The 22459-nt window shown below is 35.9% G+C and overlaps 1 protein-coding gene across 1 annotated transcript in view; it reads left to right on the top strand.

Moving 5' to 3' along the window:
• CPD (carboxypeptidase D) overlaps positions 1 to 15407 on the top strand; it is a 56411-nt gene extending 41004 nt beyond the window's left edge. The window contains exons 13-21 of the mRNA XM_011359907.2: positions 1364 to 1559; positions 3786 to 3921; positions 4443 to 4574; positions 5248 to 5343; positions 5447 to 5511; positions 8680 to 8811; positions 9355 to 9540; positions 9855 to 9954; positions 11306 to 15407. Coding sequence (XP_011358209.1) covers positions 1364 to 1559; positions 3786 to 3921; positions 4443 to 4574; positions 5248 to 5343; positions 5447 to 5511; positions 8680 to 8811; positions 9355 to 9540; positions 9855 to 9954; positions 11306 to 11532 — 1270 coding nt within the window. The 3' untranslated portion in view covers positions 11533 to 15407. The remainder of the gene's footprint in view (positions 1 to 1363; positions 1560 to 3785; positions 3922 to 4442; positions 4575 to 5247; positions 5344 to 5446; positions 5512 to 8679; positions 8812 to 9354; positions 9541 to 9854; positions 9955 to 11305) is intronic.
• The last annotated feature ends 7052 nt before the right edge of the window (positions 15408 to 22459 follow it).

Here is a 22459-nt window from a genome sequence, read left to right as displayed (position 1 = left end):
AATAAGGGATTGTAAGCTGACAAGGTCCTTGCAATCTGTAAGGTCAACCAAGGGTTGCCTCACCTAAAAATAAATAAATAAATAAATAATAAAACTAATGGCTGAGATAGCCTTTACCTTTACTTTCTGGGGTTTCTCTGCCTTACTTTCACTGTTGTGTTATAAATCCTATATAGGTCTCATTACAGTTACTCCAAAGTTATTTCTTTGACTTGTTGATTTCTTTTGTTTGCCTATTGGGGATCTTTACAGTTTGCTCTGAGCTTATGGTTTTCCACTATATACTTAACGAGTATTATCTAGCCTTTTACTTTTTTACTTTGTTTTATTCTTCATTGGTCCTTTTAATTATACCAGCAAATTTAGCTAATCAAATACTGGTTTATAATGTCCATAGATGCAAAGAATAATATTTACTTTGGCAATACCAATTACCTCTCTTCCTCCACCGATTCTTGAATATTTCTGCCCAGTTCAGGTTTTAACATTGTCCATCTTAGTGCCATATAGAGCTTATAGACTTTCTTAATTTAAAATAAACAAAAAATTGGAAATTATTTTGCTCTCCATTTACTTAGTTCATTTAAGTTTTTTTGATCTTCCAATCCAAGGTAACTTTTTAGTTAAATATTTCCCCCAAAATATACAACACTTACCAGTGGTGGGACTCAAGACAGTTTTAGGTAGTCCACCAATAAATAGATGCTAAGTATCATTGTATAGCATTGTCAGAAAGCAATAATTTTTCTATTCTATTAGTCTTCCTCATTTTAATGTGAATATATTTTTTTCTATCCAACTCTTGTAAATCTCTCTTTATATTAAAGAAAGCAGGCCTTAATTATCAGTGCTCTTGGGCAAACAGCATTTTAAATCATTTTTACGTGATACTGGTATTGCATTTATAATAAAATATAAAGAGTCTTGTATACATAAATTAATTTAGGTTTAAAAAGTAAAGTTCACTATATTTGTATTTAAAATTTTCCACAAGATTTTGAATTGATTTAAAAGACATATATTAACTAAATTTTGAATTAATTTAAAAGACATATGTTAACTAAATAGTAGTATAGGTTGTAGAAGATAGGATAGATAACTTTTTGTGAAGATGGTATGAAAATGACTGAATTTGGAGGAGTGCTGAACTAAATCATAATATATCCTGAATCTGATAATTTGTCAACTTCAATTTGACTTTCTTTGGTCAAGGAAAACTAATTTTCTTAAGGTTTTCTGACACAGCGAGTCATCTTCTAAAGACTTTTTAAAGCTTCTCATGTTTTCTTTTTTAAAAATTAATAAGTTAGCATTAACATAATGCTTGATTACTTGCTGACTTTTTGTTTCTGGTCTTTGAAAGTTTGGGACAGAGTGCTGAATATCGTCATATTTGGTCCCTTGAAATATCCAATAAGCCCAACATATCTGAGCCTGAAGAACCAAAGATTCGCTTTGTTGCTGGTATCCATGGAAATGCTCCAGTTGGAACTGAACTGCTTTTGGCTCTGGCAGAATTTCTCTGCCTAAACTACAAAAAGAACCCAGCTGTTACCCAAGTAAGAGAATAGCCTGTTTTGACATGCTCTAAAAGGAAAAAGCTCAGTGATACATTGATATCAAGGCACCATTTTGAAAATTTAACTTTCTATTAGGTCTTACACAGAAGCACCATAAGTGCATTATAAACTTTACTCTTTAAAAATGTAGCATTTTGTATATACGCATTGTTAATAGTGTCTTTCTATTATATTTCTTTGGATATAATTAAGACACCTAGAGGAAAAAATGTCAAAGATTTGCATTCAGTCCTCTACTCCCTTTTTTAATAGTCAAGTTACTCTACCAGTCTTTACTTACATTCTAACTCGAGGGACTTCCATTACTAGTTACTTAGTTCTGTGATACTATATTGAAAAATGAGGTGAAAGACAAATAGTTTTTATATTTCTTTTCATGTAATAAATATAAAATTATTGGGTATCTTGGCTGCTAAGAGATTTTAGGAAAAGAGATTTGTCATTTCTACTTTAGCCATTTATGACTATAGAAAAGAACTTTGATTCAGAGGCTTGTTCGTGTGTAGTTAAGCAACCTAGTTCTGTGTTGTCTTAGAGACCAGAAGGAAAGAATGTGCATTCTTCTAGAACACTCAGTAATTGGCACTGTCTATATAGAATTTAGGAAAAGAGAAAGGAACTAATATTTGTTTAACACCTACTGTCTGCCAAGTTCTATACCAAGTACTTTACATACATCATAATTTAATCCTCAACTCTGTGATTATGTTATCTCCATTTTATACATGTGAAAACTGAGGCAGAGATATTTGATAACTTACAGGAGGTCACACAACTAGTAAGTGGCACAGCTGGTATTGAATCAAAGTGTCTCACTCTAAAGTCTATGCTGTTGTTTTGTTATACCATGCTGCCTCCTCTAAAAGAGATTTGGAAAGAATTGGTGTCATGCTTAGGATCAGAAGGGAACTGTGGGATTAGGTGAGATTAATTTAAATCAGATTATTTCAATAGCTATTTTATAATAGAAGTTAAATTCCATTGACTTCTTCATGTGCGTTGCAAGGAGTATCTCAAAGACATTTTTTGTTCTTTTTTTAAATGAGGAGAGTACCTGGAACAGTGGTTCTTAACCTTGGCTACACATTAGTAGCATCTGGGAAGTTTTTAAAAATAACCAACGACTGGGCCCCAACCCCAGAGACATCAATATTCTTTTAAAAGCTCCTTAGGTTATTCTAATATTTGGGCAGAGTTGCTACCTACTGATCTTATGATTATAGAAGGCTGTATGCCCTAAGTAAAATACCTACCAAGAATTTCAAAACTCCTAGTTTATAAGAATTTGCCTTACTGGCCTAATTGGGCTTGAACTGGATCACTTTAGGTTGCCATTTGTTTGAGCCAAGAGTCAGAATTGCCTGGCAAGTTCAAGAAAATATATACATACCCAGAGACCTGTGGTGAAACCCAAACATGTATACTTTAGGAAAAAAATCTCCCCAGGGAGAGATTCAAGAACAAATTAAAGGGTCTCAAATATTTTTTATCTGTAGACTATTTTAAAAATAAATAAAATAGAGATCACTTTTTCCGATTTAGTATTAGAAATTCATAGAATGAAGTATATCAGAAATTAGTTCATGCCACATAATTAGGTATTGATGCCTATAGATCATCTGGAAGAGAAATTATTATGGGTAAGACAAATATTCTATTTCATTTTTTTTGACATGCTGACTTCAAGTCTCATTATTTCCAGATATATGTTGATATTTGTCAGATTATGCATTCTTGTTTTTGATCTGGAAAATAAAATCTCACCATTATCGTTGAGTTAAGCCAGTGGTCAGCAAATTTATTCTATAAAGGGCCTTGTAGTATATATTTCAGGCTTCGTGGAATGGATGTTCTGCTCAACTCTGCCATTGCAGCAGAAAAAACAATCATGGCATGGTCATGACTGCATGCCAGTAAAACTTTATTTACAATAGCAGGCAACAGGCTAGATTTAGCCTGCAGGCAATGGTTTCTTAACTCCTGTTATAAGTCATCAGGAGTTCTCTGGGAACATAAGTTCTGCAGTGGGTTTTTGTTTCCTTTTTTTAATGTACTTGGAGTGAGAAAGAATTTTATTTTTATTTTTTTCTGCCTTTTAAATCTGTATTTAAAACAAACAATAAAAATTTTCTGTTTGAGTCATGGTAGGTACTTTTTGATTCCACATACAGCTAATAAACTCATTGACTTTTGTTTCTCTTTTAGTTGGTTGACAGGACTAGAATTGTGGTTGTCCCTTCTCTAAATCCAGATGGGAGAGAGAGAGCACAAGAGAAAGACTGTACTTCAAATACAGGACAAGCAAATGCTCGTGGCAAAGACTTAGATACAGACTTTACAAGTAAGACTAATGTTTAGGCTATTAAGCTACTTTGCAGCTCTTGAGGGCAGAGTCTGGCTCTGTGTTCACCTTATTTGCCTTCATCCACAATTCCAAATTACTTGATTTGGAGGGAGAGAAGGAAGCTTAACATAACTTGTTGGCAGTTGACAATGCTTTGGGGTCCTTTATTTGGCAGGAAGAGTTGGTAAAGTGAATGATAATACTATTTTTGGAAGATAAGTAACTGCCCTTTAGAGTACTTTTTAAATCTACCCCTTTTTGTTATCAATAAGAATTTTCTTAAACTTGCTTAGAGTCATTGACCTTTACACATTATCTCCATAGCCAGGTGGCCCATTACCTACCTTTTAAAATGTATCTTTCTTGCTAGAGATAGCGGCTTATAGAGTAATAAAGTATTTACTACAGATTTTGTAAGTTAGCCTTCTGATTGTGGTCAAGTAGAGAATATTTTCTCAGCTACATAGATTAAAATTTTAAAACTTATTATTTTATATTTTACTTCTTTAATTTTTTAGGTAATGCCTCCCAGCCTGAGACTAAAGCCATCATTGAAAATTTGATTCAAAAACAGGACTTCAGTCTTTCTGTTGCGTTAGATGGTGGTTCAGTGCTGGTCACATACCCATATGACAAGCCAGTACAAACAGGTGTGTGGAATATCACTTTATATATACACTATTTAAGCTTAGATAGGAAATTCCAATTAGGTAATGTTCCTTCTCAATTGTTTTTAAATGGTGAGCATTTGAGCACATTCTTTAAGCAAATAAACTAACCTAAGAATACTACATATATCAACAGTTCAAACAGTTCCTTGGAAAAGAGAGGTCAGATCTCTGGTCTAGCTTTATGGAGTGTAGCTATCTTGTCTCATCTGTTCAGTTTAGACCACAAGCATTTACTGAGCAATTATGTCTGTAGACATTGAGAATACAAAAGTGAATAAGACACAGTGCCTGCCTCAAGAAACTCATCTGTAACCAAATAATTAGCAATACATAATTGCCTTCCCCTCCTTTAAACCTTCACTGACTGGTTGTACCTTGTGGTGAGTTAAACAGCTGCTCATCGAATCTCTCTGGGGCCATTACATATGGAGAAAGTTTGTGTTGTTTTCAATGCAGCTTGTAGTACCTTTTCATATAAGCAAGATGTATGTCTTCTTAGTCTGATTATCCTGAGCTAAACAGAACTGTGTGGTTAATTATAATTCCTCAGTGGTGCGCAAGAGAGAGAAGAAGATGGCTTGTATCCATGAAGTTGAACTTTGAGAAAAATCTTTTGGATTTCTCCACTGACTTCTGAATTTTTCTTTTGTAGTGGAAAACAAAGAGACTCTGAAGCATTTAGCGTCTCTTTATGCAAATAATCATCCATCAATGCACATGGGTCAGCCTAGTTGCCCAAATAAATCAGGTAAGTATTTTCTCTACCCCTTGTTATTGTTGTTGCCGCTTGGGCAGGGGCAGGGTCTTGCCTTATGGTCTTGTTGATCCTACATCTCTTAATGCTTTTATAGATGAGAATATTCCAGGAGGAGTAATGCGTGGAGCAGAATGGCATAGTCACCTGGGCAGCATGAAGGTATGTGTTATAGAACATAGTAAGAATGGCATTAGAAATATTGGCCATTGACTTGTCTGATATAAGCAAAGTGAATGGCATCTGCAGCATGGCTTTCTTGATCTGATAACCCTCAAATTAATTTCTGACAGCATTTTGTTTTTCATTTCCTGCCATTTTAATTATTTTTAATTGTATGATTCGGTGATATTAATTTCATTTACACTGTTGTGCAACCATCACCGTTTCAAACCATATATTTCTAAAACTTTTTAATCACCCCCAACAGAAACTCTGTACCCACTAAGCAATAGCTCCTCCTTCTCCGTGTCCCTGAACCTCTCATCTATTTTATGTCTTCATGTATTTGCCTCGTCTAGATATTTCATATAAATGGAGTCATACAATATTTGTCCTCCCCTGTGTCTGGTTTCTTTCACTTAGTATGTTTTCAGGGTTCATCCATTTTGTAGCATGTATCAGCACTCCATTCCTTCTCATGGCGGAAAAATGTTCCATTGAATGTACGTACCACATTTTGTTTATCAATTCATCTGATGATGGATATTTGAGTTGTTTCTACCTTTTGACTATTGAGAATAATGCTGCAGTGAACATTCATGGACAAGTATCTGTTTGAGCTTGTGTTTTCAATTCTTTTGAGTATATTCCTAGACGTGGAATTGTGTGTCATATTCTAATTCTACATTCAGCCCTTTGAGGAACCATCAAACTGTCTTCCACATCAAGTGAATCGTTTTACATTCCCACCAACAATGTATGATGGTTCTAATTTCTTCACATCTTTGCCAACACTTGCTATTTTTCATTTTTTTAAATTATAGCCAGCCTAGTAGATGTGAAGTGGTACCTCATTATAGTTTTAATTTGCTTTTCTGTGATGATTAAATGATATTGAGCATCTTTTCATGTGCTTTTTGGCCATATATATCTTCTTTGGAGAATCTGTTCAAGTCTATTGCCCATTTTAAAATTAGATTGTCTTTTTGTTGTCGAGTTACAAAAATTCTTTATCTTATGGATGCTAAACCCTTATCAGATGTTTGATTTGCCAATAGTTTCTTTCATTCCATAGGTGGTTGTTTCACTTTCTTGATGATGTTCTTTGATGCACAAAAGTTTTGATTTTGACGAAGTTATATTTATCCATTTCTTTTACTTTTATTGCTCATGCTTTTTTTTTTTCCTTCGATATCTAAGAATTCATCGTCAAATCCAGGGTCTTGAGGATTTTACCCCTATGTTTTCTTCTGATGAGTTTTATGGATTTAGCTCTTGTATTCGATTTAATTTTTGTGTACAATATGAAATAGGAGTTTGACTTAATTCGTTTGTATGTGGAAACCCGGTTGTCTGAGTACCATTTGTTGAAAAAACTATTTCCCCCATTGACTGGTCTTGGTACCCTTGTCAAATTCAATTGACCATAGGTGTATGGGTTTATTTCTGACTCTAAATTCTATTCCATTGGTCTATATGTCTATTTTTATGCCAGTACCATTGTTTTGATTACTGTAGCTTTGTAGTAAGTTTTGAAATTGAAAAATATGAGTACTCCACCTTTGTTATTTTTCAAGATTGTTTTGGCTATTCAAGGCTCCTTGTAATTGCATTTGAATTTGAAGACTAGCTTTTCTTTTTCTGCAAAAAAAAAAAAAAAAAAGGCTATTGGAATTTTGTTAGAGGTTGTGTTGAATCCGTAGATTGCTTTGGGTTGTATTGACATCTCAACAGCATTGTCTTATTATTCATGAGCACAGTACGTTTTTCTATTTACTTAGGCCTTTGTTAATTTCTTTCTGATAGCATTTTAATCGGTTGTCCATCCACTTCAAATTAGGAGTTCTTAGCAGATGGGCAGTTAGATCATCATTCCATTCACATGTGCAATCAGAAAATTAACTTCATTCCCATCTCTACCTGCCTTCTCTCCTTTATTTATTAAAATAAATAAATGTGAGGTACTTTGCTATATTAGTGATAAATAAAATGCATTCCCAGGCCCATTGTACAAATAACTGTGTTACAGAATTAATCGATTTGATTTAGAAGAGAGCAACTCTCAACGTGCCGTCAATAATTAAAGACAAAAAAGGTTCCACCTAGTCAGAGATGTAGCCTTCTCTTCAAACAAGAAATGGCATTTGGGTACAGAGATGGAGAAGTAGGACATTCCAAAAGAGGAAGCAGTATGGGCAGAGGTCAATAAACAGTCTAGTTTACTTAGAATATGGAGAGTAGTGGAAGACAAGAATGGAAAGAGGGTTTGGGGCTTTGAATGCTTTCAGTAAGGAATGGGAAGCCACTGAAGGTTTTGAGCAGGTATATGGTGATGTGATCTGAGCTGTTCTATGGAAAAATTAATCTTTTAGCAGTGGGTTAAGATAGGAAGAAGAAACTGTGATGCAGGGAGACTGGTTTATAAGAGCCTAGACAAGAAATAACGAAGGCCTCGATTGAGGTAGTAGCAATGGGGGTGTAGTCAAGGGATGAAGTTTCAGAGGTATTATAAAGGTAGAATTGACAGGATTTGGCAAATTACAGGTGACAGCAAGAAAGTAAAGTCAGATGATATTTCATGTCTATATGAGAAAATGAGTTAATATCATTAACTGAATTAGGAAAAAGAACAGATTTTGGGGGAAAAGTGGTAAGTTAGGTTTTGGAACTTATCCACACAAGCAGTTCCTGTGCCTGGATAATTGTAATATTGCAAGCAGTAGCACTTGTCACAATCAGGCTTGAGGCCGCAGATTGAGGGTATCAGAGGGCAAGTTCTTGTATTTCAATCTCCAGAGTTCCAAGAACAACAGTGAAGTTCCAGGGTTTAGAAGGAAGCTGGCTTACTGCATGTCCTTATTCATTCATTCATTTATTCAGCAAATCCTATTAAACCCCTCTACCTGCTAGACACTGTGGGAAGCACCGGAGATACAAAAATGAATTAGACATAGTCCCTTGTTTCAAGGGCCCTCTTAGGAGCAGCCATATTTGTGACTGATTATGATACCAAGTGGTTTGTTTATATTTGCTGTAAAATGCTTTACAAATTCTTTGTTTCCATCAACCAGGTTTTCTTTTTATTCCATTTATTCCATTTGTTGCATTACAAAGCCTCACTCTTACTTACTAATTTTCCTACATTTGTTTTTGAATTTTATATTCCAGGATTATAGTGTCACCTATGGCCACTGTCCGGAAATCACAGTGTACACAAGCTGCTGCTACTTTCCTAGCGCCGCACAACTCCTTTCCTTGTGGGCAGAAAATAAAAAATCTCTTCTTAGCATGTTGGTAGAGGTGAGTCTTTCCCTTTTAACCAGAAACAAACTCTCAGGAATATGTTCAATGAAAACCTTTGTCAAAACATTTTCTTAATCTTTTACCAAAAATTTATAATATTTATTTTAAATGTATATCAAAAGGAGAGTTTTGTTCAATTTATAGTGCCTAAATAGGTGCCATGAGTTCATATGTCTGGAATCTGCTATAATTCAGGTAACTTAACCCTGTGAGATGTTGCACATTCTATCATTTGAATATCACACAGAGTTACTTAAGACAGCGTACTGTGGTAGAAAGTAAATCATTGAAGGCATGAGAAGATTCGGGCTCTAACACTTTAGGCTTTGACTCTATTAGAATTTTCTTTTCCCTTATCTCTATATTTATGCCTCTGAAGCAGTGAATGAGTAGCTAAGAAGGTCAGTCAGTCGAGAAGAACAAATAGCCAGTCTTATGAGATTTTTGTTTTGTTTGTTGTTTTTGTCATACCTCAAGCTATTGCCTCTAGGTTATCTGATATTATGAAAACATAAATTTATATTTTAAACATTTTTTCAGGTTCACAAGGGAGTTCATGGATTTGTTAAAGATAAGACTGGAAAGCCAATCTCTAAAGCAGTCATTGTACTCAATGAAGGAATAAAGGTACACACAAAAGAGGGAGGCTATTTCCATGTCCTGTTGGCCCCAGGCGTCCACAACATCAACGCAATCGCAGATGGGTATCAGCAACAACATTCACAGGTAAGAACCCCAAATTGGGCAGTATCCCAAGAATAAGTGTAAATCCTTATTCTTAATAGTTCAGTTTTATTTTGAAACACTTGTTAGAAAGCTTATGAGGAATAAAGAAATAAAAAGTGTGACCAACTCTTGATTAGGATACCTTGTTATCTCTCTATCCTTTAGCAATAAAAGGGAAATTTTTATAGCATATTGTGTACTTGAAATGACGATGAATTATCTCTTTGGTTTGCTATAAATGCCCTAGGAATACAGCAAGGATACAATATACCTTAAGTAAACTTTTTCATAATTCTTGCAATTTATTTTTATAGGTCTTTGTGCATCATGATGCAGCTAGTTCTGTGGTAATAGTCTTTGACACAGATAACCGGATATTTGGTTTGCCAAGGGAGCTTGTGGTGACTGTATCAGGTAAAGAAATTTAAATTTTTAGTAATTGAAGTTAACACCAGTCCTGAAATTTTAATTTGAGAGTGGATCGCTTCTAGAATCACATGAAGTTAAACTCTTTTCTTCTAATGTCTCCTTATCTAAACATGATTTTCTGAAACATTGTTTTCCTATGTGTTTTCATGGCTTGCTCCCTCACATTTTCAGGTCTGTACTATGTCACCTCCACAGAGAGGCCTTCCCTGATAACCCTAGCTGATATAGTACCCCTGTCACTATCTCCACTCCACTCTATTATAGCACTTGTCACTATCTGACATTATATTGTATATTTAAGCATTTATCTGTCTACATTCAGTCTCTCCCACTGAAACTTAAGCTCTGAGAGAGCGGGGAGTTCCTCTGCATCCCTAGTGCCTTAGAACCATGGTTAGCATGTGTGGGTCTTAATGAAGAGTTGTTTACTGAGTGAATGATTGGCTTTAAGATTCTAAATCCCTTGAACGACGACACATTAGTTCTGTTTTTCCATGATCATGGAAGAAATATTTGTTTTCTCTAGGATCGATGTGTGCCATTGCTTGAATTACTGAAAAGTTAGAATGAAAAAGTTTATGATAAAATAATAAATATTGTGTTGTATTGTCTTTTTGACAAAATAAGCCTTGGTTTATTTCTAAGTGCAACTTGGACTTGATACAAAGAAAACAAATTTTATTATAGTGTGTGTGGGAGGGAGATCCTTCCTTGAAGGAGAATGGTGTATTGGAAACATGGTCAAATCATAGAGCCTGTTGTGGCATGTTTAAAGTAAAGAGTTCTTTAGAAACCTGGGAGCTAGAATTCAGCCATGGTTTAACTCTGGCTCTGTCACCCATTGCTGTTGTGAACTTAATTTTAATTTTGACTTTATTATCATTTTCTCTTACTAAGACTCTTATTCTGATAGCCTTATGCACAAATATTTTAAATAAATGAAGGATTCTGAATGAGATAAAAATTTATTGGAAAGGAAAAGTAGTCATTGATAAGTTCCAGAACAGTAGACACAGTTTGATTTCATTGTGACAAAAGAAAATAAATATATACATACACATGCATGAAGAAAAATCTGGGAAAATATGCACTAGGTTTGTTAAAAATGATTTTGATATGGGGTTTTTGGTTTGGGTTTTTAGTATTTTTGTTTATCTGTATTTTTCTAATTTTGCATACTGTAGATGTACTGTTTCTGTAATAATAAAAGGTTGTTTTAAGTGCCTGAAATAAAAAAAATAAATGAAGGGTATATTATTAGAAGTGCTAGTATAAGAAGCTGCTTATTTTTATTCTTAAAGTAGAACACCATTCATGTAGTGGTTTTCTTTGGCAGGTGCCACCATGTCAGCATTGATCCTAACAGCTTGCATTATTTGGTGCATCTGCTCAATCAAGTCTAACAGACACAAGGATGGCTTTCATCGGCTCAGGCAGCATCATGATGAGTATGAAGATGAAATTCGCATGATGTCAACTGGCTCCAAGAAATCCCTCTTGAGCCATGAGTTCCAGGATGAAACGGACACTGAAGAGGAAACATTATATTCTAGCAAACACTGAAACACGCACTTTACATATCTCCCAGCATAAGTACCAAGCAAAATTACAGTTCCTTTTGGGAGACACTGCATTAAGAAGAGAGACTGTCTTGCTTCTTCAAAGAGCTTTGGGAAGTTAACTTGCTAAATTTGTATTCTCTGTGAATTTGGCTGGCAGTTTTGAACTTCCTCTCCTTAAAGTACTCTTACCTTTAAAAAAAAAAATCTGCTTTCTATTTATGCAGCAGAGATGGGACAGCCACTTTGTTTTTCTTTTTAATTTAAGATGAGCTGTTTAGAGCTTGTAATAACTGCATAAAGCCAACTAGTGGATGTTATATTTTGCACATCAGGTGTTTACTAGTGGCTTTAGCTTTTTTCTTTAAATGGCCAAAAGAATCCAGAAATATTAAGGCAGGGACAGCAGTCAGAATCTGACATACAGCTTTAAAAACTCAAGGTTTTCCCAACCTACTGAGGAGTACTTCTCTCTAGTTATTAAATAGCTGGAGTTTCTCTTATTATTCAGGTTTAATGGGGGCTGAGTTGATTTTTAAACATATATAACATTGGGAAATGAATAAATGGGCTTCTGCATTTGCTTTCTACCTATTCCAAGGCTAGATCAGAACTGGTGGGCTGTGCTCTGAGCAAGATTTCACTACCTCTCTTGTAAGGTTTAGCAAAGTTCTAAATATCTCCATTTTAAGGGAGAACTTGTTGACTTTGTTGTAAAAGATCTAAACGTCCGTTTGAATGGAGCTAAGAGGGAGATCTAGGAAAAGCTAAAACTCATGTTGCCTATCTTTAACTTGGTAAAAACCCACAGGTGCTGCTGCTTTTTATCTGTGAAGCACTAGTTTATGCTAGGAATGCCTAATTCTTTAATATTTCCTAAATTTGAACCTTTTTCTATGTTACACACTTATGGTTTCAGATTACCCAGCAATCTGCAAGATCTGAATTCTACTGAAAATATCTGGAAGTGGAAGAAACCTACTTTTGCACATTCTTAACCTACATTTGAACACAAAATATTTGCACTTCATGATCCAGTCCAAATCTACACCCTGTTATATAGCATACTGTTATTGAAATAGATTGGCCAGTTTTATTCATATAGGCATCTGCAAGTGATTGGGTTCTTGGTCCTAATGTTTCATTTGATAGTCTCTTTTTTATTAATCAATTTTGTTAAAAGTTCAATTGAAAGCATTTAAAATGGCTCCCTCCATTTAAAAAAATGTAAACAATGAACTGCTGTGTGATATAATACTGTGGAGACAAAAGTGTCATCTTCATTGACAGTTGGGTTATTGGAAAGACCTGAAAGATTTGCATTTTATTGTGTCTGTAATATCATACTATTCAGTGGAAATGATGCTTTTTGTAAGTGTAGGTCTTATCAATGATCTAATGGTTTAATACCTTTGAATGTTTTAATGGTCAAGTTGCTGCTGAACTTGTACTAAATCAGGGAGTCAAAAAGCTTGCTCTCATCCTTTCAAATTGTATTCTATATCCATTAATGTATCAGTTATCCCAAAGCTTTCATGTGGGGTGGTGTACAGCCTACCTAGGTCATTCAACCAAGTTTTGTGAGGAATGCACCCCAACGGGCTTTATAAAAAGAGATTTGGTTTAGCGGGAATAATGAAGTCAAGATATTTATTAATGAGTATCTATAATAAATTTGGGTGGTTCAAGGTTAAGCCATTCTGATATTAATTGTATTATTAACGACTAAATTTTGAGCCCTTGCCACCCTACTCTTACCCCACATACATAGAACAGAGTTTGTAGGGTGCTAATACTTCATGAAATATACATGATTTAATTTCTTCTCTTTACATTTTCCTTAAGGGGATGATGCGAATATTGCTCTTTTTAGCTTTATTTTTAAGAATGAAAAGTCAGAAAACCAACAAAGGGCCTATGAGTGGCTGGCTCTGCTTGAGATATTGCAGGTAGAAATAAAACAAAGTTGATGTGACAGCCTTTATTTAGTTAATTAGGTCTTCACTAGAGGATGCCTTTTAAATTCTCCAATTAAACGTATCTTTAACCGTACATCACAGTGGCTGGAGTCCAGATATTTTAAGTATGTGTAAAAATTTTTTTAGAAATGAACATACAAATAGTTCTTTTAATAATTTTTCGTGAAAGGAAAACCAAATTCTGCTATAAATCTTGACTCTTTAATTAATTTCTAAATAATGCATTGTTCTGGAAAACAAGGCTTTCTCAGCCTATTAACATGAACGTACAGGATCATGACTACTAAGACTGTGTTCTCTGCCCTGCTTTGTCTTTTATTTGTGGATCTAATCTAATATTAGACCACATTAACTGCTTAAGGCATTGAAGCCATATGGGATGAGGAATGCATTTTTCAGTGTTTCTCCTAGAGACTCTCCATTTCCTTGGAGTCATGGAAGCAAGTAAGTATCACAGTATTAAGAAATTTGCCCAAACCTGAGTTGTGCCTTTATTTACTCACAAGGCTTTTTTTTTTTTTTTTTTTTTTTTTCCTGGTGATCAGTCTGTAAGCCTTCTTCCCCCCAGCTCCTTAATAAAAACAAAGTGATTGCGTAGGTATTGTGCAAAGTGTCTGCCTGTGTAAATGTACTTGTACTGATTATAAGATGAACTCAAGTTAATTTCAGAAGGAAAAACCCTTTGGTTTTGATGTATTTTGCTGAACATTTGGGTAGTGATTGGGATCCCATCTAGTTGAGGAATGCTCACTATTCTCATTGAAGAGAATTTGCTTTGACTTTGTCATCCTCCAGAAAGGAAACATAATGTATACTTGGCCCAGTGTGATTGATTGGTTTATCTTTGGTAACTTTTACCTGAATGGGATTTGCTGAATTAATGAATATTGAACTTAAACTAATTATGAGTTGACAAATAAATAAAAGGTAGTGCTTATGCCTGAGCTTATTGTGTTTCTGAGCTAACACCAGGTTACTCAGTAACCATGACCTGTTCCTCCATTTTCATTTATTATCATCAGTAAATAGTTTTATCTTCTGGTGACCAGAAATGTACTTGTGCCAGGTTTTGTCCCTGCTATATTGAAAGCTTCTTGGCTGTGAATGCTGTACTAGTGCCCTATGTTATGGTTCTCTGGTGGAACTGTTTTTAACAGCAGCAACTTTATCGTTATTACAGAAATTCCACTGTGGTTGATGTTCAATGATTTTCTGTCTAGCAAAAACTTTTGATAACTCTCTGGGTTTCTGATTTGTTTTAAAGCAGATTTTGGGGGGATGATTAGGGCCCTTGACTAATGTCTATTGAACTTGGATTTCTAGTTCATGAAGAAATATCTCCCAATACTCATTTCTTCTGTTTTAGCAATAATTAATATTCCATTTGACTTTTAGAATATTGTCCTAGTTGATTTTAATTTGCCAGACTATATTATGAAATTTGAAAGTAGGCTACCATTTTGAGGTAATTGGATATAAATTATGTAAATATGTATGATTATCACTTTTATAAATGGCATAACATGAATGTACTAGCTACATTTTATGCTGGCCGTGCTGCAGATTTTCTGGAGGTATGACATAATGGTATTTTTTTATGCTTCAATTAAAAATCAAATTTTCACCTCTCCATTTTTTGAATGACATTTCCCAGCTCCAGAACAATCTATAGCTACCTATGAGGTGCCCAATACTTATTCATCTCAAGTGCTTCAGTTTTTTGGTTTATTTCATGCACTGTGCCTTCAAAATGGAGTTTTTAAAAGGGACTTTAAACAAAATTGAATCATAGTTTTAAAAAGTTAATCTGTGTAATTTATGTGAAATCTAACTGTAATGAGGTCCTTTGTTTTTTATATGTAAACAGATCTACTAATCCTGTATAAAAGTTATTTTATGATGTCTGTCTTTCTTTGTGTTTTGTCTCATAATCTCTTTTCAAAAGCAATAGACCAGAAAAATTATTGTTCCAATTCAAAAGTGATATATTTAGCTTTTCTACCTATACTAGGAAAAAAAATAGTACCATGCTAGGAATACAGTGTGTAGTGTTTTTGTCTTCATGAACTGACTCAAAATGTGATTATTTCTGAAATAATCACGTCATATAGCAGCCACATTTCTCCTTTCCATTTGTAGCTCACCTAAATTGACATATGTCCAATCATTACACAATGAACACCACAGAATTGGCCATTGAAAGGTTTATGTACCCATTTTAAACTTGTTTGTTAAGGATTTGGCCCTTTTTATAGATGAGCTCAGTTAGAATAATTTGTCTTGGCATTTCTTGGCACAGTGGTGATGAATTCATTTAGTAATTTGTTGATACTGCTGCACTATTAGGAATTGGGAAAACTAACTTTCTTTTAAAATTATATAAGAAACATGGGCTGTGCTGACTAGGAACTCATAGTCCAGACCAGAGAAATAGAAATGGAAATAAGCTATACTTCTATACTGACTAGTTCCTCTAAAAGAAAGTCTGCTCTAGAAGAAGTATAGCATAGAAATTTGAGCATGGACTTTGCAGTTAAACCAATCTATGATTGATTCTTGGCTCTGCCACTAGCTCCCTATGTGACTTTGTTTTGTACAAGTTTCTTAACATTCTGAGTCTCATTTTCTCTACTGGTTAAGGAATAATACCTGATAGGATTGTAATGAAAACTAAGTGAAATAATGTTAGCAAAGGACCCAATATAATATTTGACTCAGAAGAATGACTGTTATAAACAGCATCATTGTCTGTTTTCTGATCCTCTTGAAAGTTATTTTATCAAATATGGGAACAAGCAAAGACCTGTTTATAGGCGGTCTTTTTAATTTAGAAGAAATCCCTAAACATGAATACTAAAAAAAAAAAAAAAACCTGAAAATTTTCATTATGTGTTTCCATAGATTGTCTACAGCGAGGCAGTAAAGTTTGTTTTTATGCTTATTCAGTGAAAACAGCCTTAACTGCTATAAGATATCTGAACAGTGGTGATGATTCTTTTTCCCTCAATGTTTGAAATATTTTCCTGAATTTTTATCAGAGGCTTTCTCATAACTTGATCAAGAACCTTTTGGTTTGTATCATGCAACAGTAATCTGGTTATGTTCAGTGTTTTAGATTTCTAGAAGATGATCTCAGCAAACATGAAAGTTCAAGGCTAATACACTACTCAGTTATGAATAAATGCCATCATTTAGATCTTTATCTCTTATCCTCACTTGCAGGTAGAATGCCAACTAATTCTGTGCTATTTATTGCAAACCTCAGATAAACGTCATTATTACCCACAATTTAAAAGCAATGAAATCCACATTTAAAGCCTAATTTTAACTTTAATATCACAATTTCCATTTTACATTCATTAGTAGAATGTTAAAAGCAAGCATGATATTTCTTTGGCATTTTGGTTGGTATTAGATGGACTACTATTCTCTATAACTATGTAAACAAATGTAAATGAGGTGAGCAAGAATTGAGGTAGAAAGGTGTTCAAGTTTAGAGCCTGAAGTTTGAAGATAGGAGGGTGAGAAGATTAATTAGATTGAAAATATGGTAACCAGAAGTGGGAGTACTATCTTGAGATGGATGACTCAAATTCAGTAAAGACAGTTCATTGAGTCATTGAGAAGCACTATGAAGAGGCTGTGATACAGTTAAAACTATAGGTGGAAAATAAAAGTGGCAGGTGGATAAATTTAAGACAGAACATGTACAAAGAGAATGCAGGTTAAAGAGAAATTGTTACAACGTGGTTTATATTCTGTGATTGTCACTGAGGTTCAGCCAAAGTGAAAGGTCATGGTGAAGGTCTAGATTGCTAAATCTGAACCACTACTAATTTCAAGTATTTGAAGTTATCCCAACACTTATAATTGTTATTGTCACTTATTATGTATTGTATGGTTCCTAGCAGAGTTTTTCAAGATCAAACAGGCTTTTGATTTAGAGCTTGAAAGCTGTGAGGTGCCCAGAAAAATTACTCCTAAAGATAGGGAATGAGATAGATGGGGAGTGGGCTGATAATGGTAATGGCTGAATTGGATGACTGCTGGATTTTTAAAAAATAATTTTAGAATAGTTTTAGATTTACAAAAAAGGTTGGGAAATATAGAGTTGGCTGCTGGGGTTTTTTTTTATTTGGAGGTGTGGATGGTGGGAGGGCAAAAGAGAAAGGATTGTATACACAGTTTTCTATACAGCAGGACTTGGATGGAACACATTCAAAAGGGCCTGGGCATAGGAAATATGTCTAGAACCTAGCTGGGTATGTATTGCCTGGGTGTGCCAGGTGTCAAGCCATGTGCTACTACTTCTAGGTGACTGAGTTAAACTCAGGTCTTCTCTAGTGGAAGTTATCTCCATCCTAGATTTGGAGGATACCTCACAGTTTTTCGAGGGCATTGACCAAATATGGACAAAGATAAGCAAGCACGTAGAGAAATAAGACACCACCAGTAAAAAAGAAAAAATTCTATACCAGTTTCAGATGTTGACATTGTAAAACAACTATAAAACAAATATATTGTTTCCAAAGAAATAAATATAAATCTGAGACTACCAGAGAAAACTGAAATAATAGAACTTCTAGAAATGAAAATGTAGAAACTAAAGTTAATGGATAGTTGTAATGGCAGATTGGATACAGAGAAGCAGTGAACTAGAAGACAGATCCATAGAAATTCTCTCCTATGCAGCACAGAGACTAAAAGGTAGAAAATATGAAGGAGAGGGTAAAAATGTGGGTTTAACATAAGACTAATACATGTTTAATAATCATGATAAATTAAATTAATCCAAGCAAGAAAGAGTAAACATCTATACCTAGACACATCAGTGAAACTGCTGAGCACCTAAGACAAAAAAAAAAAAAAAAGTAGTGAGAGAGAAAGGAAATTAAGCTCAAAGTATTAGAGGAAGAGACTGGACTCACTCCTAACAATGGAAACCAGAATACAGAGAAATTATACTTTGAAAGTACTGGAGAAAGTATTAAATAACTCTGAACGCAGAATTCTATATTAAACATATCTTTCAACAATGAAGGTGAACTTTAGATAGCTGAAAACGTTGGTGGTAATCTAAGTTACCTGTGTCCCAATATTTTATTGCAAAATAATGCAAAAACAAAACAAGAAGGAAAAAGTAAATCTATACAGAAACCACACTTCAGCATAACTTGAACTCAGCATAACTTGAACTCAGGGAATTGAACCTTCAAACTGAATAAAATGAGAAAAGTCACCAAATCTCAGCATGTATTCTCATAGGCCTGTCCCAGCTCCACCTCAGTACCAGGCTTTGTGGAGAGAAGGCAGATGGAGATAAAGTGCATGAAAGACAGAAGAGGGATGCCAGCGGGTCTGAATGGTCTAAAAATCGCATTCGAGCAGATCAGAGCACAAACTGCAGGGAAGGGACTTCAAAGTGAGCACAATTTAAAGGGGCAGACATGATTTAAAAGGGCCGTCTTTGAAACATAACTTTTGGTGAAGGAAAAAAGTGAAAAGAAATGGAGAAGCACTCTTTGACAATTAGGTGATGAAAGAGAAAAGAAGCCAAAGAAGAAGATTTAGAGTCCTGCAAGATAAATGGGAACTGCAAAATTGGAGCACTTAAAACACCTCTATATCACCAAAACAAACCAACAAAAATGCCACTCAAGTACCTAACCTTTGCCATATTGACAGAAGAGATCTCAGCCATGAAGCTGAATATATAAATGAGTACTGATAAGGAAGAAACAAATTTGTCATTACTGGTAGATATGACTGTGTATGTGAAAGATACAAAATAATCTACAGGTGAATTAGAAATAAGAATTTAGTTCTACTTTCAGCTATAAGTAGATTGGATTAAAACAGAAAGAACTTCCCATCAAGAACAATGCTGGATTAAAAACAAAAACAAAAACAAAAACAACAAAAAACCCACCTGTCTGAAGGACTGGAGAGCTACTAAAGTTAACAAGGACTTTTGGGATCAAGATCCTAGAGCAAAAGAAGTTCAGGGGTGAACACGATAGTAAAGTTTTCACCTTGAGGCGTTTGTTGATTCGTAAGTGGTGACTATCAGAGAGGCCAGGCAAGGGGCAGAGAACCCAAGCAGAAGCTTTAGGCAGTATCAGTGGATCAGGAAAAATATGAGTTCAGCACCTATCAAGGAAGGGGGCACTGGTCAATAGGCTTTCAATTAGGACACCTTAATGGCTTACACTTTAGAAGTAGGAGTTTATCAGAAACAGACTGATTTTTACAAAAATACAATCCCACTTGTTCTTAGTCTCATCCCTTACTGGAGTAAGCCAATGTACCCCTATCTGAAATGCCTGCGAGAAGCAGCAGTAAACTGTCTCTAGAGGAAAATATCATCTGGAGCCTCAAATGATTACTACAAGTTTTAATCTATAATATACAGCATCCAATTAAAAGTTACTTTTATTATCAAAAGATTATCGAGAGGGAGGAGGGCTTGGGCTGCGGACATTGGGAGACAAGGCTGAGAGGCAACAGTGGAAGCAGAACATTCATGAAGACGGGGCCTCTCTAGCCACACCGTTCACAAGGCAGCAACAACAACAAACCACAGGCTGAACTCCTACAGCTTGAATTACTTCATAATTGCTTCTTGCTTGATGCTAAGTGCATGAACTATCTGACGTGTTAAGAAAATGGAAGCTGCGATAAAGGAGCGACGTCGAAGCCAGTAGGAGGGGCAAAGTCCCGAATTGGGCTGGACCTTCACTCACGGGTGGTGGAGGATCACCAGGAGGGAGAGTGAGGCTGCAGAGGCTCTCCTGAAGGAGAGGGGGGTCCTGGTCACATCTGGGGGCTCCCCAGCCCAGGGTTCCAGCCCAGGGAAAAGGAGATTCCAATAACTCTGACTGTAGAAACTAGAGGGGATTCCGGCAGTCTGGGTGAGATGGAAGGTGACTGAGCCCCTAGATGTCCCTTTGAAAGACCCCCACGAAGGTTTTCTGACCTGCAGACACTCACCCAGGACATTGGCGGTGGGTCTGAGGCTCACGTGGGATTCATTCTGAAAAAGTCTCCATTACCTGGCATCAGAAGGAGGGCTGGAAAGGCAGCCACCGTTGTGCATTACTCCAGCCCCTCTACAGACCACCCAGCTTGATTGTGCAGACCCCTCCCACAGACCCATTAGGAGCCCCTGGTCTGAGGAGATCAGCCTGCCTCGCCTAACCTGTAGACTGCCAGGGACTGCAGACTGCCAGGAGCAGTTGTTTATGGTTGGCTGCCAAGCCCTGAGCTGAGTGATTCAGAGTGAAGTATTCACTGTGGGGCGGTCATTGTTGTGAGCTGCGTTTCTAATCCCAGCAACAGTTGTGAGCCCCATTTCAGAGATAAGGTCAGGCAGATCGCTGCTGCCAACAGAACTTGGGCAGATATTGAGGGCTTGTGGGTCAGTCTCAGACAGCAGCTGGTCTTGCTGTGACCTGGGTCTCATGCAGGAACTCATAACAGTTACCAAATCTGCAGCAAGACTGAGGCTGTATTGATCTTACTGTCACTGTCTCTCTGAGACCCCGCCCCACCCAACCTGCAGACTGCCTGGGGCACTGTTATTGGCTTGCTGCCAAGCTCAACTCTGAGTGATTCAGAACCAAGTGTTCACAGCTGGGCAGCCACCATTGTGAGTGGCCTTACCAATCGCAGCAAAAGCGGCCAGTCCTGTAAGCTACATTTCAATTCCCAGCGGGCGACCATTGCTATGAGTCTCATTTCAACTGAAAACATGGAGGAGTGAGAGACATCCCCAGATCTCTCCCCTTGAAACAACAATAAGCTGAACATCTAAAACTCAACAAAAAACACCCAAACTGCACACCGGCACGTCTGTGCGTGGGAACTGCACATAAGAGCTACCACAGGTATCTTAGGGTATTATATAAAGCAAGAATCCAAGAGGCTTCGACACCACCTACTGGAAACCAAAAGAAAAGTGCCTTCTTTGCAACAGACTATATTCAGACCTTTACATAATAAACTTTCTTTCTGGAAAACAGCATAATACACTTCCATTAATGCCCAGGCAGAGAAATAGTCCATTAAACACTATGAACAACCAAGTTGGCAAGGCATTTCAGAAAAAAAAAAGAGAAAAATCTCCAGAAAATAAGCTTACAGACTTAGAAATATGCGATTTAAATGATATTTAGGATGGCACTTCAGAAAAAACTCAATGAGATCGAAAACAAATCATATCAACAATATCAGGAACTGAAAAAACAGCTAGATGAGCAGAGCAAGGAGACTGAAACCCTCAAAAAGAACCAAATAGAACTTCTGGAGATGAAGAACACACTGCAAGAGTTGAAAAATGAAATAGCAAGCTTGGGAAATAGAGTTGACCAAATGGAGGAAAGGATCAGTGATATTGAAGACAGAAATCAAGAAATGCATCAGAAGGAAGAAGAAAGAAACTGAAGAATGAAAAATAATGAAAGAGAAATACAAGAACTAGCTGATACCATCAGGAAACATAAGAATAATGGGCATTATCAAAGGCGAGGAAAAGGAGCAGGGACGAGAAAGCATTTTCAGACAAATAGTGGATGAGAATTTCCCAAATCTAAGGAATGAGCTGGAGCTTGGAATTCAAGAAGTCAACAGAATACCCGATTATTTCAACCCAAAAAGGCCTTCACCAAGACACATCGTATTGAAGTTATTAAAAATCAATGACAAAGATAGAATTCTCAAGGCAGCCAGGGAGAAGAAAATGGTAACATGTAAAGGTAAACCCATTAGATTATCATCGGACTTCTCAGCACAAACCTTACAAGCCAGAAAGGAATGGAATCAAATATTTAAACTATTAAGTGAAAGGAACTACCAGCCTAGAATAATGTATCCAGCTAAGCTCTCCTTTAGATATGACGGAGAAATTAAGACCTTTCCAGACATACAAAAATTGAGGGAATCTCCAATATAAGA

The sequence above is a fragment of the Pteropus vampyrus genome, unplaced genomic scaffold (assembly GCF_000151845.1).
Source record: "Pteropus vampyrus isolate Shadow unplaced genomic scaffold, Pvam_2.0 Scaffold50, whole genome shotgun sequence".
In the NCBI taxonomy this organism is placed as follows: domain Eukaryota; kingdom Metazoa; phylum Chordata; class Mammalia; order Chiroptera; family Pteropodidae; genus Pteropus; species Pteropus vampyrus.
Note: the sequence above shows the minus strand (reverse complement) of the source record. Positions and strands in the feature narration are given on the sequence as shown.